The sequence below is a fragment of the Cebus imitator genome, unplaced genomic scaffold, assembly GCF_001604975.1.
Source record: "Cebus imitator isolate Cc_AM_T3 unplaced genomic scaffold, Cebus_imitator-1.0 Scaffold295, whole genome shotgun sequence".
Taxonomy (NCBI): domain Eukaryota; kingdom Metazoa; phylum Chordata; class Mammalia; order Primates; family Cebidae; genus Cebus; species Cebus imitator.
Window position 1 is genome coordinate 55,249 of NW_016107610.1, and position 18,763 is coordinate 74,011.

General features: G+C 40.6%; 1 protein-coding gene across 1 annotated transcript in view; it reads right to left on the reverse strand.

The window, feature by feature from the left end:
- Positions 1-15,628, reverse strand: part of TMC3 (transmembrane channel like 3) — a 39,762-nt gene extending 24,134 nt beyond the window's left edge. Inside the window, exons 1-7 of the mRNA XM_017502240.2 lie at positions 15,288-15,628; positions 13,891-14,037; positions 9,558-9,633; positions 5,330-5,411; positions 2,365-2,471; positions 1,382-1,480; positions 1,135-1,277 (exon numbers count right to left, since the gene is read on the reverse strand). Of these exons, the coding sequence (XP_017357729.1) occupies positions 1,135-1,277; positions 1,382-1,480; positions 2,365-2,471; positions 5,330-5,411; positions 9,558-9,633; positions 13,891-14,037; positions 15,288-15,562 (929 nt within the window). The 5' untranslated portion in view covers positions 15,563-15,628. The remainder of the gene's footprint in view (positions 1-1,134; positions 1,278-1,381; positions 1,481-2,364; positions 2,472-5,329; positions 5,412-9,557; positions 9,634-13,890; positions 14,038-15,287) is intronic.
- Positions 15,629-18,763: the final 3,135 nt, after the last annotated feature.

The window sequence follows — 18,763 nt, forward strand, 5'->3', positions numbered from 1 at the left end:
TGAGTAGCTGGGATTACAGGCACGTGCCACCATGCCCAGCTAATTTTTTGTAGTTTTAGTAGAGACGGGGTTTCACCATGTTGACCAGGATGGTCTCGATCTCTTGATCTCGTGATCCACCCGCCTCGGCCTCCCAAAGTGCTGGGATTACAGGCTTGAGCCACCGCGCCCGGCCATCCATATTTCTTATTTCCAATTTTGCTTTAATCTGTGTCTTACATTGTTATGTCTAGTAAAGGGCCTGAGTCTTCCACGTGGGTCCTGGAAGCCACCAGGAGATAAGCTGGAAAGCTTCAGGGCAACTGAAGGCCCCCAGGTCATTATGCACCTCCTCAATTTTTGTTTATTTGTTTATCATCTTGTTTACCCCAAGCGCTTCTATCTGCATTTTGCTAACATGCCACAAGGGGGTAGGGTGGTGAAGGGTGGTAACACAAATCAAGCAGAAGCAGCAGGAGAACCAGCGTGGGTGAGGCCAGCTTTTCCCTGGGGCTTGGAGCCTCCAGGTCAGTCTGCATTTCTCTAGCTCCTACACGGAGGCTTGGAATGGGAAGCTGGAAGGAAACCTGGTGATGTCCTGAGCCAACCTGCCCATTTTACAGATCAGGCCCAGGGAAGGAAGGTGAGTTCCTGCAGGTCTCACAGTGGGGGTGGTACAGGGCTCCTAACCCCCACCAGATTTCTTCTTTTGCATTTTGCCTCCTCCAGTGATGCCCTAGAGGTGCTAACTGCATCACAGCATAGACAAGCCTGGCCTTTGCAGAATTTGTAGCTAGCTCCCAGGTCCCAGGCAAACAAATATACAACCAAGGGAGGACATTTTGCTTTTTGCAACCTCTGGTCACCAGATCATATTGCTTATGTCCATATTAGTGCAGGTACTGCATTGTCTAAAATTACATAAACTGGTAAATCTATATGATTCTTGTATTTCCAGGCCCAACATAAGACCTAGTATAAAGCAGTAAGTGTTCAGTAAGTGCTTGTTAAAATCAACATGCCTCTTTTAGCCTTGATCTTATCTGTAAAATGGATACAGCTATGCCTTAACTTTACAGGGCTATTGACAAGATTAGATGACATTACACATATCATAATGCTTGATATGTATTTTGGGAAACCAAGCAGTCATACTTTTTTAAAAGAATGATGAAGCTGTAAGCAAACACTGCCATCCCCACTAGGAAATATGCCAAGGGCAGCCGGTAGCCAGCTCTCCCGATCTTTCTCTCCCTGCCGTAATACCCGTAGAAGAGGACTGAATACTGGAGGTAGCCCTGCAAAGAAAACACTCAGTGTCATTTCTGGTTCCGAGGTCTCAGAACTGTGGCCCATTCACCCCTTCCCTCAAGACAAGAGTGTGAGCAAGCATCAATCTCACCCCCAGAGACCAGACGGTGTCCAGGTCTTGGGCAGACGAAACCTGCTCCTTGGGGATGGTCTTCCTGGCTGTGCTTCCAAAGGGCTGGCCTGCAATCAGCTGGTGAGAGAGGAAAGTGTTTCATGTGGTCCTCTGAGTGGAAGGGGACCAGGAGAAAATGAGAGGTTGACCTCCATGTGCTTGTAAAAATGTCACACGTAAGACATCTCCAGCGAGTGGATTTCTGCTTGATTCTCATTGATGAAAAATTAATCTTGGGTGGGCGGATTTTCTTTTTGGCTGATTAGAGCTCACCTGGGTGTAGTCTCGCTGAGGTAGACATGGTTTCTATGGGTGGATTATTAAGGACTCTGTTTGGAAATGTCTCATGTACTTTTTGAGGATGAAGTTTAGTTGAAAAGTGGATTTTATTTCTTTAATTTGTATAAATTTAAGGGGCACGAGTGCGGTTTTGTTACATGGATATATCACATTATGGTGAAGTCTGGGCTTTAGTGAACCCATCACCTGAATAATGTACATGGTCTGGATATTATTTCAACTTTGGGCTGGCAAACTGGCTGGTTGGCCAAATCCAGACTGTGGCCTTTTTGTGTGGCCCAAGGGCTAAGAATGGTTTTCCATTTTTAAGTGATTGGGGAAAAAAAAATCAAAAGAATTTATATAAAATTCAAATTTCAGTATTCATAAATACAGTTTTATTGAAACACAGCCACATTCACTGCTTGATAGACTGTCTGTGGCTGCTTTTGTACCACACAGCAGATTTGAGTCATTGTGACAAACACCAAATAGCCCACGAAGCCTAAAGTATTTATTCTGTGGCCCTTTACAGAAAAAGTTTGCCAAGCCATGCTTTACCCAAACACATATATTTTCCTCCCCACAGCAATAACCAGAGGAGCCATTTTATGTGACTGCTGTAATATCTCCTTTTTTTTTTTTTAATGAGTGGTACTTTTTTCTCTCCTGAAACATCTTACCTCCGGAATGACAATAAAAGCACCTGTCATAATGGTGAGCACAATATTAATTCCAAATAACCATCTCAAGAATATGAAATAGGAGGCAACACCAGATCCAAAATGACCTAAAGAAGGACAAGATAATGAGAACAGTTTAAATAAAATCCTCATAGTGCAAGTAATCCTACAAAAAGAACACCATAATTTTTCTTACATCCACAGGACCTAGAGTAAGAATGCCATTATTGTACCAATCGGGGTGTTCCTTCCTAAGTGTTCACTTAGATAGATCAAGATGCCCCTGAATATCTACCAGTTCTACAGGCAGGTAAAATCTCTAGTTTGTCTAAAATGCTATTTGTTAGTCACGTCCCTAATGACATATTCATCTGAAATGGTCTTATCAAATTTCAATATTTCATGTATGTTAACAAGTAACAGCATCTTTTAAGAATTTGGCATGTTTCTTTTCTATTTCACATCATTTTGAGAATTTCAAGGATTTTGCTAAGGGTCTTTTTGCCTTAATTCAAGATAAAACACAATTTGCTAGATGTTAACAATAGTGGACACTGAGTGAAGGGTACACAGGAACTCTTTCCAACTTTTCTATACATCTAAACTTACTCTAAAATAAAAACCATAATAAAAACAAATTTATATCTATTGAGAAAATTGAGGAGCATAAAAGAACTTAGATGAGGATGTATCTAAGTGACAATTTGACAACATTCTGGAGTAGGTGGTTTTACGTTGTACTTAAAAAAAATTCTTAAATTTTTATTTCAAATCTAGTTTGTGTTTGTCATAATGAGTAGCAAAACACAAAACATCACAAGGACAAGAAAAATTACCTATTCTGAGATCACTAAATTAAAATCATGATTAGAATTAGTTTCTATTAGACTTTTAGTGTAACCCTTCACAAATAATGTTTTATACAAATATGTTTTTGTGTAAGATTGGCATTTCTCTCCAGCATACATCTTCAATTACCAATATATTACAAACATTTTCTCTTGCCAAAAATACTCTTCTATAAAATACATTTTGTTGTTCCATCAAGTGAATTTTTCATAACGTATTTAAACTATTCCCCACAACTTGACATTTAGGACATTTCCACCTGTTCTATAATAAATAACATGTTCTATTCTATAAAAAATGGGTGGATAGTTCTATCATAGATAATTTCTGTCTAAGGTAAGGTTTCCTAGAAGCAGAGCTTGAGAAAGGGATTTGGCAACAGGTGATTTGTCAAGGAAGCACTCTCTGTAGAGAAGTTGTGAAGGAGTCAGGGAAGGTTTGGGACAGAGCCGGGGAAGGGCATGATCTTAGCTGCAGTCTAGCTGAGTCTATACCACCAGGAGCTCCACAGCATGAATTGTACCACTGAGTTGGTCCCACTTGGAGCAAGGGATCAGACTTGAATGCCCCTCTGTCAATAGTAACTGCCTGTGAGTTCTAGGTGATGGGTGGGGTATTGGGGTGATAGGAGGTAGTCCTGGGGCAATTCTTTGAAGGGGAGCAGCTGAGTGACAAGCAGTCGGTACTCAGTAGCTGAGGAAAGGGTAGACCAGTCAAGGAAAGGCATCCTGGGTACAGCACTAATGGCAGCTACTCCAGCCTTGTTTGTTTAGGTTATTATGGTTTTCTCTGTTTTTTTAGGAAATGGAAGCATATTACCAAAGTATATAACATTCTGAAGACTTTTGGTACATATGAAAACTTTTTTTAAAAAGAAACACTGTCCTAATTTACATTTCTGTTAACATATCAAATTGCTTCATTCATTTAAATATTCAACATGTTTTTCCCAATTTGTCATCTAACTTTTAGCTTTATTTTTTGTGTACATAAATTTTCTTTTTTTAAGTAATTACATATAACAGTACTTTTTCCTCCTTCACTTTTATGATTAGATATGTCTCCATTCTGCAATCACACCACCTATATTTTCTTTAATCACTTTATGGTTTCTTATTGTCTATTCAAATATATAATGGAATTTTAAGTGAAGGAATTAAACTTACTCTTTAAAACAATTGAATCAATTGTTCCAGCAATATTTATGCAGTAATTTAGACTGACTTCAATAATTATTGTATGCTAAAGGTCTATGTGTATTCCTATCGGTTCCTGAATTTTTTGCTTATTCCTTTGATTTGCCAGTCATTTCCCACACTGTGTTATACTGCTTCAGTTGTTGTAGCTTTATGATGTATTTTAATATCTTGGTCATGCAACTTCATTTGCATGCTTCCTTAAAATTTTTTTATTCGTCTCTTGGATATTTTTCTTCCATATGAGTTTTATGATCATTTTGTTAAATACTTGGAAACAATACATTAAGATTTTTATTTGATTGCATCAAACTTGTAAATCAGTTTTGGGAAAATTAACATCTTCCAAATATTAAGTCTTCGTATGTGTTTTCACAAGACTTTTATATCCTGTGGCATAATTTTACAGTTTCCTTTATTTTGGACTTATTGTTAAGTCTATTCCAGGTATTGTGCATATCAATGTGATCATAGACATGATTTATTTATTTTTTGGCATATGTTTTGTAAATGGGCACAATCATCTCTATGAAAATCCAGATTTTTGTATTTGTGTTTTGCAGTTCCCTTAGCTACCCTCTTATTCATCCTCGTAGGTTTTCACTTGATCCTTTTGGGGCTTGCATTATATCTGACTGAAGGAATGAACTGGGAGAGAACAGCAGAGCCACAGCAGAATGTGGAAATCCCCATGTTGAGACTGTTTCCACCCTGGCAGGCAGTGGGGGCAGGTATCTTGTCTTCCGTATCTGTTGTCCCACGTGGAGCCTGCTATTCGAGTACCCTGCTATAAGGTGACCCTGCTATGAGAGTGCCCTCAGCTGCACAGCATAAGGACCAGAACACAGCAGACTCTCCTTAGGCTGTGATTGGCCACTAGCACTGCATTCCTGCCCCATTCTCCAAGTGTAAATACTTACTCTCGATTTTCTTTATCCTCATTTCCCAGGGAATGAAGGTGACCACAAAGTTGCAGGCGAGACGAGCAAATTTCCGCCAGAGCTAGACAAGAGGGGTCAGGGTTAGAGACATCACATTCTTGAAGACGGCAATGGCTGTGCAGTACTAGGCACCAAAAATGGAGTATACCAGACACTCCCTTTGGTACCTTTAATTTGGCTTATGGCTTCACAGGCCTTTAAGCTGCACTAGAACCAAAATAGCCCCCTTGTCTTCTCTGTGCTCCTGACCAGGTGAATGGATACCTGCTTTGGATGAGTAATGCCAGCTGCAGCCCTATAGAATATAAATGCATCTAAGCCATGGTGTCTGTTTGAGGTGCATATTCTACAGGGCTGCAGTTTGCATTATTCATCCCATTCCTGATGCAGGTTATCTCTTGATCTTTGAGAAATAATTTTTTGTTTTAACTTTTGGCAATTGCGTCTTAAAACCACAAGACACAGTAGAAATTACTCAAGGACTGATATCTAAATAAATCCATTTGATCCTGCCATAAACCTGTGGGGATTCTGAGCATGCAGACAGGGAATCCACATGCCTAACAAACTCCCCCAGGTGATTACAAGTGCATCCCTGTTTAAGGACCAAGAGTCTAGAGCTTACCCTGAAAATGAATCCCACTCTATTGTGGGACTCACCTCCTGCTACAGAGCTCGCCTCCCAGCCTCTTTCCTGGATAGAGCTGCTGGGGATAAGGTCTGGAAATTTGTCTTATGTTTTTAAGATGCAATTGCCAAAAGTTTGAAAAACATTTCTCAAAGGGGAATCAAGCAAGACATGCCCTGGCACTAGTTCTGCTTCCAACAAAGTTGGCAGGTTGTGCATTTTAACACACAAACCATCTGGGTCTGTGCTGGAAGCAAATGATATCATTGCAGAAAGAGAGATTGCAAATGTAATTATGACATTCTGAACTATAAGACCGCACACAGTCCCGGTACGGGCATGTATGATAATGTCATTCTGGACGTGTCTGCTAAGGCTAGAATAGCTGCTTGTAAATGAAAATCTGAATTTTATCAGAAGTTGGAATTGTTCATCTTCTGTTCATGATTTGAAAGCCAACTCAAATACAGCCACTCCCACGAACACAGATTCTCCGTAGCCAGCAAAGAAATTGTCCTTTTAATAAACTCCCCTCGCAATATATTTCGGTCTCTCTCATAATGTTTATCATATCCTACCTTACATTACCTTAATTTTGTTCACCTGGCTTGTCTCCTAGAGCATAGAGAGGGAGATGGAGGCTTTCGGATCTTTTATACCCCAGCATCCAGAGGAAGGGGTGCTCCGTCGTCCTTTGGCAAGGGTTTGGTGTTGGAAAGCATTTGAGTCTCTGGCCCATTTTAAACCCCTGAAGTCTAAGAAGCTTGGGGCAGAAAGCCAGAGACCTGAGTTCTAGCTCTACTTTCACATCTATCTCACTATGTGTCCCTGGGGAAGTTATTTTCTTTCCTTGGGATTCCATTTCTCCATCTGTATAAGAAGTAAGATTCAAGTCATGGCATTCAGAGTGCTCTTTAAATTTAAAATTGTGTGGGAATTTTCATACATGCAACAGGCTAAGGCAGAGCAGCCTTTGTAGGTGGGGGCAAAAAGTTTCCCCCACCACCCTGACTCTAGTGCTTGAGGAGCCAGGGCCCCTGAACTCAGGTTAGGGAGCGCTGGATTGAATGGCCCAGATGCTCGCTCTGGGAATGCGACTCTATGCAAGTTGGCCTAAAGGAACTTCTTAGAGGACAATGTGATGGAAAAGGTGATTTGTTGATGACATATTCAGTAAGCCGTGGGGAAATAAAATTTCATGCTTCTCTGATGATTTATACCAAATCTCCATGGTAAAAGCCTTGAAACAGTAATAATTCAAACCCTAAGAGCAAAGCAAAATCCAAACAAAGAAAAACTAAATTTGGAAGAAATAGATCCTAATTGTGGGTTTGGGTTATTGAGCTTTGGTAACTAGGAATAAGTTCTTTCTTTGGAAAGATTTACATGTCCACCTGGAAGAAATCTAACAACATATATGATAGTTCATGAAAAGCATATTCATAGTTTGTATTAAGCACCTAGATTGTGCTGACCTATCAACATGTCAACATCGACTAACATACATGTTGTTAGATATGTGATATATACATATATCATTATACGTATATGCATATGTATGTCTCAGACAGATCTAACAATATGTATGACAGTTCATGAATGCATGTATTACGTTCATAGCATGTATTAAGCACCTAGGCTGTGTTTTCCTGTGAATGCAGATAGTGAACAAGACATGCAAGGTGTTACCTGGTGTGAAGTTTGCGTTCAGGTAGAGGCAAGGCAGCCACAACCAAGTCCATGCCACAATGGGACACAGTCTATTAGGACTAGGGGAGAAGGCCCTTCAAACAAGGTCAGGGAAGGTCTAGCTGGGGAGGTCATACTTGAGCTGAGACTTGAATGAGAAGGAAATGGGAAGAGTAGCTCTCTAGAAGGGGAGAAAAGTCAGCACAAGCTGAACGTTTTACAGAAGAGGATGGAGGAGAGAGTAACGAGACAAAACTTTGAATTACCTTCCTCAGTCTAAAAACTCTGCTTCTAATAATTCAGTCCATTATCAAGTTATACCGTTAATTTATATGGAGTTTACTATTGCTAAAAGTTCCAACAACTTTTCATTGTTATTTATATATATTATAGGTCATTTGAATTCAAGTGAAATACTTTATTTCCTATAGCATTTCATCTTATTTAGAGAAAACAAAAGACTTTGGTAGTTCACATATCTATAAAAAGATAATTTATTTCATAAACTCCATCATAGTGTGACGGGAATTAAGAGTCATGTGTGTTTTGGTCATAAAAACAGATTAGAATTTTAAAGAAGATTTTGTGAAGAGTAAGAACTAAGAATGCCACGATGTGTCCTTTGGGATTCTTTGATATTTTACAGTTTTTCAGATGTTTAAAATTTAGGACCAGCTTTAATTTAAACTGTATTTTTATTTATTTATTTTTTTAATAGCATCTTAGGTTTTGGGATACATGTCAAGAACATGTAAGATTGTTGCATAGGTACACAGGTGGCAGTGTGGTTTCCAATTTAAACTGTATTAAGAATATTTTTGTTTCAGAGAATCTAAGAGTATATACATCAGTTATTGTCTCTCAAGATAACAAACACAAAATATAATAAACATTGGTGCAGGTATTATGAGACCAATAATGGCAACAAAAATAATCAAGGCTTTTTGAAAATAATCTTTAAATATTTATCAAAAGCCAAAAAAATGGACCACAGTCTTTTCTATAGTGATGGCAGTTCTGGCTAAGAAAGAAATTCTAAAAGATAGAAAAATCTATATGTGCAAAGACGTTCTTCGTAAGGCTATTAATAATAATGAAAAATTAGAAGCAATTAAATATCCACCAGCAGCCAAATGACTAATTAAATTAATATACATTTGTCTGATGGAATGCCACACAGTTATTGAAAACCGTTAAATATGAAAACTATATAGCAACATGGAAAAAATTGTATAATGATGTTATATGAAAAAAGAAGCAAGACAAAAATGCGCGTACACTCCAATTACTACGGTGTGAAAATAATATATGTATGCAATGACTTGTGAAATTTCTAAAACGATATTATTTTCGGGAGTAGAGGGTATAGAAGGAGTTGTTATTTTTCTTTGTTTTCTACACACTTATGAAATGACTTTATAAACAGATAACTTTTATTTGTTTAGAATTCTGATGTATACTTTTTCTTTCAGTAACTGAATGGGAAAAATAACAAACAAAAACCTTAACACTATTATAAAATAAGCATTGTCATATGCCTGCAACTTTCTCATTCTAAGAAACACAGCTGGGACTAAGACACAGTGAACCAAACCTACAAATATGGTGGGATTAACTCAGGAGAGATGCTAGATCACTTTTGCCAGGGAAGACATCCTTTCCCCTGACCAATTAGGCTTACCCAGTTTCACACAATTGGGAGGGAAGGCATCTAAGACTAAAATTCAAGTCTTGGGAAACTCATAGTTTTCAACTCTATCATCCTGATCTACAGCTGTATTATAGACTGGCGCTTGCAACCTATGTATGATGACAGGTGCAATGGCTGACACAACCTCCCGGTTCTGGAGACCACAGGAAGGGGTGGCGGAGCTCACATGTGTTCTTTACCTCTGCACCTGCTGCTTGGTAGCCTCGGGTCCTGGTCAGCCTCCCTTCGAACTTCAGCACAATCTCCTTCGCTCGTCTAAGACAACAAAAACATGATGGTGACCACAATTTTATGAGACTTACAATTTTTGCAAAATGTGTAAAAATGCAGCAGGCATAGGTTGCCATCTTGTCCTGGAAAATGATACAGGACTAGATGCCGTGAGAAGATGGAGTTATACAAATACTTCATGGTCTAATTCTGCGTAATCAGAAAACTCCTTAACATTTTTTTCTTGAACGTTTAAATGGATGCATTAATCCAAGATGATGAATTTATACCAAAATTAGCTACAACTGAGTTTCTTAAAGGCGTTCCCTGAGTCTGGCGCTTGGCTGGAAATTCTGAGCTTTGGAAATCCTGGTGGCAGGCACTTCATCTTGGCCTCTCCACTTAGCAATTTTCCTCTTCCAGTCAATTGTTTAAAAGTGCAAATCAGACCTGGCTTCAGAGAATCTGCCTAGAGAAAAGATTGGTGTCTGGTTAATCAAAGCCAGAAAGTCATGTCTACATAGCCATGTACAATCTGATTCAGCCCAAACAAACTTCTAACACACTGATTGATCACTGTATTGAATTAACCTGATCTCTCTGCCTAAATGTTCACTCCTGAAAATGGACTAAATCCACTGGGATAGACAGTTAAATTCACACCTTAAATAAACAACAGGGTTAGAAAATAAATGATAGTACCATAGACAGACTGAAGTCAAAGGGTCCTAGAGAGAGGAATGTCACCTTCAAGGTAACCTAATCATGCATCACCCCATGTAGAGATGCTTTTATCTGATGGTTGGATGCCCTCTGCTTAATTATGTTCAGTGTTGAAGAACTTAATTCTTCTGAATTAGCCATTTTGCTAGTTTGACAGGGTTACTTAAACCTCCCTGTATAGATCAGGGAGGGTGCTCTGGTCTGTACATCATAGCAATCCCCAATAACACCCACTGGTCTGTGTCCTTCCTTGGAAAACACAAAGTACAAGCCAACTCCTTTGTCCACGGACAGGATGATCTCTCCAAAATATTACCTAACCAGAATTCTTGGTTTTGGATCTCTTTCTACCATTGCAACATCTCCATCTTCACAGCTTAGCCAATGCACTGACTTCATTCTGGTCAGAACCAAAATGTAGGTCAGGAGGGTTGATGTCCTACCCCATAGCATAACTACCACGTTGGGGCCATCTTAATAGAGCTGCCTGCTGCAAGTATCTAAAAAGCAAAATCCAGCTGGGCACAGTGGCTCACACGTGTAATCTCAGCACTTTGTGAGGCTAAGGCAGGTGGATCACCTGAGGTCAGGAGTTTGAGACCAGCCTGACCAACATGGTGAAATCCCATCTCTACTAAAAATACAGAAAATTAGCTGGGTGTGGTGGTGGGCGTCTGTAATTCCAGCTACTTGGGAGGCTGAGGCAGGAGAATCACTTGAACCTGGGAGGCAGAGGTTGCAGTGAGCCGAGATCTCGCCATTGCACTCCAGCCTGGGCAACAGAGTGAGACTCCATCTCAAAAAAAAAAAAAAAAAAAAAAAAAAAAAAAAAAAAAAAAAAAAAGAAGAAGAAGTAAAAGCCTATTGAAGTCAAGTAACAATTCATTTGATATGCTCATTTATTTTTTCTGAAAACATTTAAACATTTTATGCACGCCTGTTTTGGGTCAAGCATAGTGGAATACAGAGTTGCCTAAAACAGAGTCTCAGCCAGGTGTGGTGGGTCACGCCTGTAATCTCAGCACTTTGGGAGGCTGAGGTGGGAGGATTCCTTGAGCCCAGGAGTTCAAAACCATCCTGGGCAACACCGTGAGAGCCCATCTCTACAAAAATATGAAAAATTAGCTGGACGTGGCAGCACACGCCTGTACTCCCAGGTACTTGGGAGACCATAGTGGGAAGATCACTTGAGCACAGGAGTTTGAGGCTTTGGTGAGCTGTGATCCAGCCAGTGCATTCCAGCCTGGGTGACAGTGACCACCTGTTTCAAACAAACAACAATTAAAAACCAGAGTCTCTGCCCTGGAAGAGTTCACTACCTAGGAGGGATAACAGAGACCTTTAAAGACAGTGACTGAGAGAGTGGGTGTGACAAGATCTATGACAGAGGGGTGATCAGGTATGGAAGTAGCATGGAGGGGTGGCCTTAACCAAGGCCCAGTCATAGACCTATGCTGATTTCATAGGTGCTGACCGGCTGCTTCCCTATAGGGGAAACAAGCTTGATCCTCTTAGACAGGTGGCTCTTGCTCCAGACTCAGGGTTAGCTCACTCTCCTTTCATCTGCATCCTGCTACGCTCCCTTGATTCCCAAGCAGTCAGGGTCCGGTGCTTTTTGCACCTTCCACAGAGGCACTGTGATGAGCCTCAGCAAGTCCACTGAGGGAAGTGTTGCTCCAGTAGTTTCTCAAGGTGTGGAGAGGAGATATGTGTGGCAAGGGGATGACAGACAGGTGCTCAGAGGGCCAGCTGCACTCAGAGAGCCTGACTGCTGGCTGAACACATGGCTGGTGTCAGCCATCTTGGGGCCCTGGATGTGTCCTGTGGACCAAGCAACATGGCCTTCCACCACAAGGTTTCTGAAGTGCCTTGACAGAAAAGTTACCATTTGCTCTGCCTTCAAAGTTAAAGAGACTTACCCTCCTATTATTAACAATTAATCATCATCATTTCTGAATGATTGAGCAAAATTCTAATAAAACCCATGTCTTTTTAAAGAGTAATCGCTCCAGTGATTACTTTGGTCAAATTCCTGTGTTTCAATACAAGAGAACACTGGACTTGGAATCAGAAATCCTAGATTAAAGCTTAATTCTAGCACTCAGAAACCATGTACTTGGGCTAGTCTCTTAACATCTCTGAGTATCAGCCTTCTTGTCTGAAAAATGGACATAATCCCATCCTATTCAAAGAAATGGAAATGGCAGCAGCCAGTGACAGACAGGAAAGGCCCGTGAAGGAGAATTAATTGGAACCTTCTCAGGATCAAAACTATGGATGACTTTAGCTATCTTTCACAGTCACCTGAAGAGCAGGCTGGTCAGACTGTAAGAACATTGCCTGGAAAGCAGATCTAAGGAAGAAATGATTTGGTGGTGAAGAAATGCAAGCCTAATAACATGGTAGATATGGGGGTAAAGAGATGTCTGCTTGGCATCTAGAAAAGGAGAATGAAGATGAAGGTAAGACAGTGGTGGTGTCCACACAGCAGGTTCCTGATCATCAGGCATAGTGTCTGCTCTGCCAGGAAGGCCTACAGCACAGGTCACAGTAGCTCGGTGGTACAGGCCATGAAGGCTACTCTGCTAACTCCCTTTGCTGTAACCCCAGGCATCAGAATCACTCTTCCTTACTCTTAGTGAGTGAGTGTTATATACCAATGCAATGCTAAGCACTCACAGGATTCATCCCATTTAATCCTTCAACAGACTGCTATCAGTGGATCTCAAACTTGAATGTGCAAAAGTACCGACTTGAATGGAAGTAGGACCCTCTCCCGTGGTTTGGTTCAGTAGATCTGAGAGCAATCAGGGATTCTGAGTTTTTAATAACACCCGGAGAGCTTAGTGGTTGACAGTTTTGGAAACATGCTGCCGGAAGTTAAGGGCTATTCCTCACCATCACTTCAACTTTAAAAAAGAAAAGAACTGGTATTCAAAGAAATTAAAATCAATGTCACATAAATTGGTAAAGGTAGTATTTGAATCAGGCAATCTGTTTTTAAATCTTTAGCACTTTATTATATAGACAGACTATTTAATATGACTCTAAGTATCATAATAATCTGGCTTCCTATAAAGGTTTTTTTTTTTTTTTCAATTATTTTTTTACCCAGAGGGTTCTAATAGCCAAGCATCTAAAATAAGTATCTTTTTTTCATATTGGCTTATTGCTCTGTGTCTAGTAAGCAAGCGAGGTTGGAGAGAATATTAAAATCTAGTGTTTAGAAAGGAGGTAGAAGATAAAAGACTCTCCACCAACACACATACCCAACACAGACACACTCACACACTCTCTTTCTCTTTTTCTGTGTCTGTCTCTCTCTCTCTCTCTCTCTCTCTCTCTCTCTCTCTCTCTCTCTCACACACACACACACACACACACACACACACACACACACACAGACAGAGGAACTGGCTTCTGGACCAGCTAGACCCCTCAGATATCTTTGTGATTTTGCTAAGTCAGGTCAAGAGTGACTGAGCCACCTCTCTCTCGGGTCTTTATCCTCATTCCCATGGGCAGGGTTTTGTCAGGAAGCATACGTGCAATGATCAGTAATGGCTATTGGGCCCTTACCTCAATGCCCGCAGCTTCTGTCCCATAGTCCAGGGTCTGCAGCGAATGTTTGCCATGAGATCTTTCTGGAACTGTATATTCTGGAAGATTTGTTCCGGATCATTGCTGTCCCCTGTTTCATCAGCACTAAAGCTGTCATCCAAGTTGCTGAATGATCAGGGCATTAAAGAGGAAATCTGATTAGTAGAACTGCTTCCAGCAAAGATCATCTTGCCCTGGGCACAAGTTCTCAACTGCTCTAGGGTCGTATGTATGAAATGTGTATGTGTTTGTACGTGTGTGTGTAAAGGGAGGGACCCACAGAGACAGAGAATCTGGCAGTGTCACAGTAGCCTGTTGAAACACACTTATTGGATTCAGTTACTTCCACTGGGTCATTAAAAGAGAATGATTTCCCAGCGTGGATGATACTATGAGAAAATGCAAGATGAGACAAGAGGGTACTTGTGTCCTCTTTGATGCTGAATGGCAGCAATTTGGGTAGGAAAAATAATTTCTTTTTCACGCTCAATGAAATAATCAGCTAATATTAGAGGCAGGACTCCTTGTTCCCGAATTCTGAAGGTAACATAAACATAAACAAAACTTCTGCCACTCAGAAACCCCTCTTCACCCTTTCACTTCAATTCATTTTAAGCCTGAGATAACAGAGGCAGAACCAGGCAAAGCAATTTCTATGAGCAAAAAATTAGCTAAGCAGATTTACACGGACGAGATATTTCAGGGAAGTAGGGAATCTCAAGAATAATTTTCCAACAGGTAGCAACGTTTACTCCCAGTTACACTTAATATGCTTATCCTAATGCAACATTTTGAGAGGAGATAAGAGGATTCATCTATGACTACTGGAAATAAAAAATTTTCTTTGTTATTCTCTAATTCAGGTTGTTTTTACTCATTTAGAGGAGAATCTTTTTCAGTTTCTCCAAATTAAATGGCAGTTGTACTAGACCTTTATAAATATTTAACAGATTCAAATAACACTCTCATCCACTTCTAACTAAATAAAGCCTGAAGGCTTTTCCAATAAACACTTTATCATAATAGACATATTATCCGTTCTCTTGACACTGCTGATTGAGTGAACATAGAGAAAAGAAGGAAACGGCCAGAAAAGAAGGAAAAGAAGGGTTTGGCCAGCCATAAAGCCAGGTTGGGATGCAAGCTTTTGGATTCTGACCTCCTGGTCAAGAAGCGACCCGAAGAACCATTTCCCTCTATGCCCATTGCTGAAGTTGCCACCCTAATTGTACCACAACCTGGAGAAGTGAGTTTCTGAGTTCATTCCGAAGGACAACTGAGCAGGACAGGGACTTTGTCCCTAGCTCTGGCGACCCATGCGTCCCTTCCTCACATACCTGACTCCTCCGCCCAGCTGATGAATAGGGCCAGCTCACCTGAGCAGCAGAGAGTCCTGGTAGAGGTAGCAGTGGCTGGCATTTCTCCGGATGCCTCTATAGCGCTGGGATGCCTTTGAGGATTTCATGGGAGCCGACCCACTGCTAACGATCAGAAGTGGCCACAGAGCTGGGAATTGGCAGGCAAGGGTCTGCTCCAAGGTTTCTGAACGGAAGCAGTGGAGTTTGCTCTGCCCGCCAGTTCTCAGGAACAAGACTGTGTGCTTGCAGCTGGTGCTCTGAGCAGGGAAGAAACCAGGAGGCCAGTCATGCATATGTAATGTTGAGGTGGCTGCAGCCACACAGATTGGCTGCAGTCTAGGCAGCCAAAGGTTTCGCCTGGTGATGTATGGATCACTTGATGCAGCGCAAATGATCACATCCGTAACCCCTTACGCCCTGACAGTGCTGGATGGTTTGCAAAACACTTTGCATCTATGACCATGGCTCGTGTTCACAAAACACGAAAGGAGTACAAAAGGCAAGGCTTACTCTCCCCGGTCTTCTACTCTCATCCAAGAGGCTTTGAGACAGTAAGGATCTTGCTTGTGTTCATACAGTGGGCTTCAGGAGAGGCATAGCCTTCACATTTTATTTTTTCTTATTTTTTTCTCAACTTAGTTTCTATTTTGAAAAAAAGTCAAACCCTCAGAAATGCTGATGGAATAATACCAGGAATATCTGTACACTCTTAACCTAGATTTACCAGTTGCCACATTTTGCCACAATTGCTTTATTTATATCCCCACCCCCCCAACACCATTTGAAAGTAGATTGCAGAAATAATGACACATCAACGTTAAGTCCTTTCAGCAAGATATTAATAATAATCAAATTGACATCACATTTTACCTTTATCATGCATGGTCACATTCTCAGCATGATGACTCTGAGACTGAGGCTTAAAGAAATAGAGAGACTTCTTATAGCATCTGGCAAGAAAGGAAGCATTTGACTGAGATTAGACTCTCACCTCGATATTCTGAAAATAGGTTGCCTTATGTAAAATGGGATGAGTAGCTCATCCTAGTCCTTCAGCAAAGGTCAGCAGCTTCCCCTCCCTTTCCCCAGCCATCGGCAAAATGGCCCGGTTCCTTTGTCACCTGCAGACTCTCACTGTTAGCCATGCATTGGGATTCTCTGCCAAGAACCTCATTCCCAAGTCCAAGACTTGCCCAGTTTTGCAGTGTGAGCCTCTATTTGCTACTTAACATGAGGAAGGGTTTGGTTGCAGTGAGGTTAATTTCACCTTTGTAGTAACCGAACGTGAAGGTGCAGGACTGAAGTAGACATGACCCTTTCTGTTTAACGTTACCTACTGTGCACTGAAGACTCAACAAATGGGTGAATAGATAACTGAAGTGGACACCAGACAACAGAGCAGAAAGAAAATCCATCTGCAAGTTCAACTGTGGAAGTTTGGAGAGAGATTTCATTCATTTGTCCATTCAGTCCTCCACTAATTCATTAGCAAATAATTGGATGGCTCTTACCACACACTGAACTGGCAAATGTAAGCAAGATCCCTAGCCCAGGGGTTCAGGGATCATCAGGCAAGTGTTCAGACCTAGGGCTGAAAGCATGGGAACGAAGTGGAAGGCTGAGTGCTGGGCTGGCCTTGGGTCAGAGATGGATCCAGGGCCTCTGGGACCAGGTTGTCTGTCTGCCAATTTACTTGAGGCCATTTGGCCTGATGCTCTATCTGGTAACATCAGATAAAATGTGTGCTTACCAAATGGACAAATGCCTTATACAATAGTATTAGTGCTAGCCCCACTGGGATTTTTTGCATTCTTTCAGAGATCTTTACTTATCTGAATCATTCCTGAATATTTCAAAGATATTTTTTCATCCTTTTTCTAAAGCCCTCCAGCTTTAAATATTTTGAAATATTTACTCAAAAATTTAAAATATTTTATATTAATCTCAAGTATTTTCAGTGTTTTTGTTTCCTTTTGATGTTATATTGCAGGGAAAGGTAGTAGCAAATCTTGCAGTGCTACAGGGATTTATTAAAACAAATTAGAGGAAAATCAGTCTTTTTTTAAAATTTCATATTCAGGTAATTCTCTCTGGCACTGTAGGTGAGATAAGCGTCAACCTTAAATAATGAGATTCAGAAAATTAATTCAGAGATTAGGACTAGAGTTTATCTGAACACAGAGTTTGAGGGTAGCCACCCAGGAACCACCAACTCCACACAAATGGGATCAGCATTCCAAAGTGGAGAAGTTAAAGTTTTACTTTAGAGACAGAGAAAGTTTAGCAGGATTACATTTTCTATATGAGACCAGTACATACGTTTCTGTATGAGACCCATACATATGGTTATGGATTGCTGCATTCTAAGGGAGATGACTTTGTCACTCTGCGAGAAGGGCTACCGATCCGGGTGTGTTGAAGGGCATCTCAGCTCTGATGCCATTCAGCCTTTCTAATTATTTACAGGGAACAAAAGGCAGACGTTGCGGCTGTGTGCCACATGACTCGGGCTGCAAAGCCACATTCCTCTCAAGGCTCAGAATGATTTCAAGTTCCAACAGCATTGTTTAAATTAATTTTAATAATTAAGTAATTTATTGAAACTAAATGAAGACAGGTTGAATACAAGATATTTAACTGTAGTTTTAACATTCAAATCACAAACTATCTGAGATAATTAAATAGGAAATGCAACTTTTGATATGAATCAATTGTCTTAGTTTTTTGCCTAATTTTGAGGAAATGTTTATTTCTAAACATTCTTACTATGAAGTTAATGCATAATCCTCAAGCAAATGGAAATAGGAAAATTAGAAACAGCAAAAACCACCTAGAACAATATTGCTTAATGATATTAACCATGAATCTTTTCAGCTTTTTACAAGTGCATGTTTTTCTTTATATTTACATATTTTGTGACTGTACTGTATATGTGCGCTTCTCTTACCTTTTCCATTGATTTTATACTTAAAGCAATTTCTATGTTTTTAAAAAGTTTTCTGTGGGCATATGTTACCAGTACACTGTTGAGTGGTATATTCTGTGTAGGATATGAAGCATTTAACTCTGCCCCATTTCCCAAACATCCATTTTGTTCTCCCTCATAACTCTTGTTTGTTTGGTTTTGGTTTTTTGAGACGGAGTCTCACTCTGTCACCAGGCTGGAGTGCAGTGGTGCCATCTTGCCTCACTGCAACCTCTGGCTCCCAGGGTCAAGCAATGCTCCTACCTCAGCCTCCGGAGTAGCTGGGATTACAGGTGTGCGCCACCATGCCCGGCTAATTTTTTTTCTTGTAGTTTTTTAGTAGAGACAGGGTTTCACCATGTTGGCCAGGCTGGTTTCGAACTCCTGATCTCAGGTGATCCACCCATCTCGACCTCCCAAAGTACTGGGATTACGGGCGTGAATCACTGCACCCAGCCCCTCCCCCACTTTTTTTGGTCATTGATATTTTCTGCTTTTAGCATCATTTCTATAGATTTAGTTTTTCAGA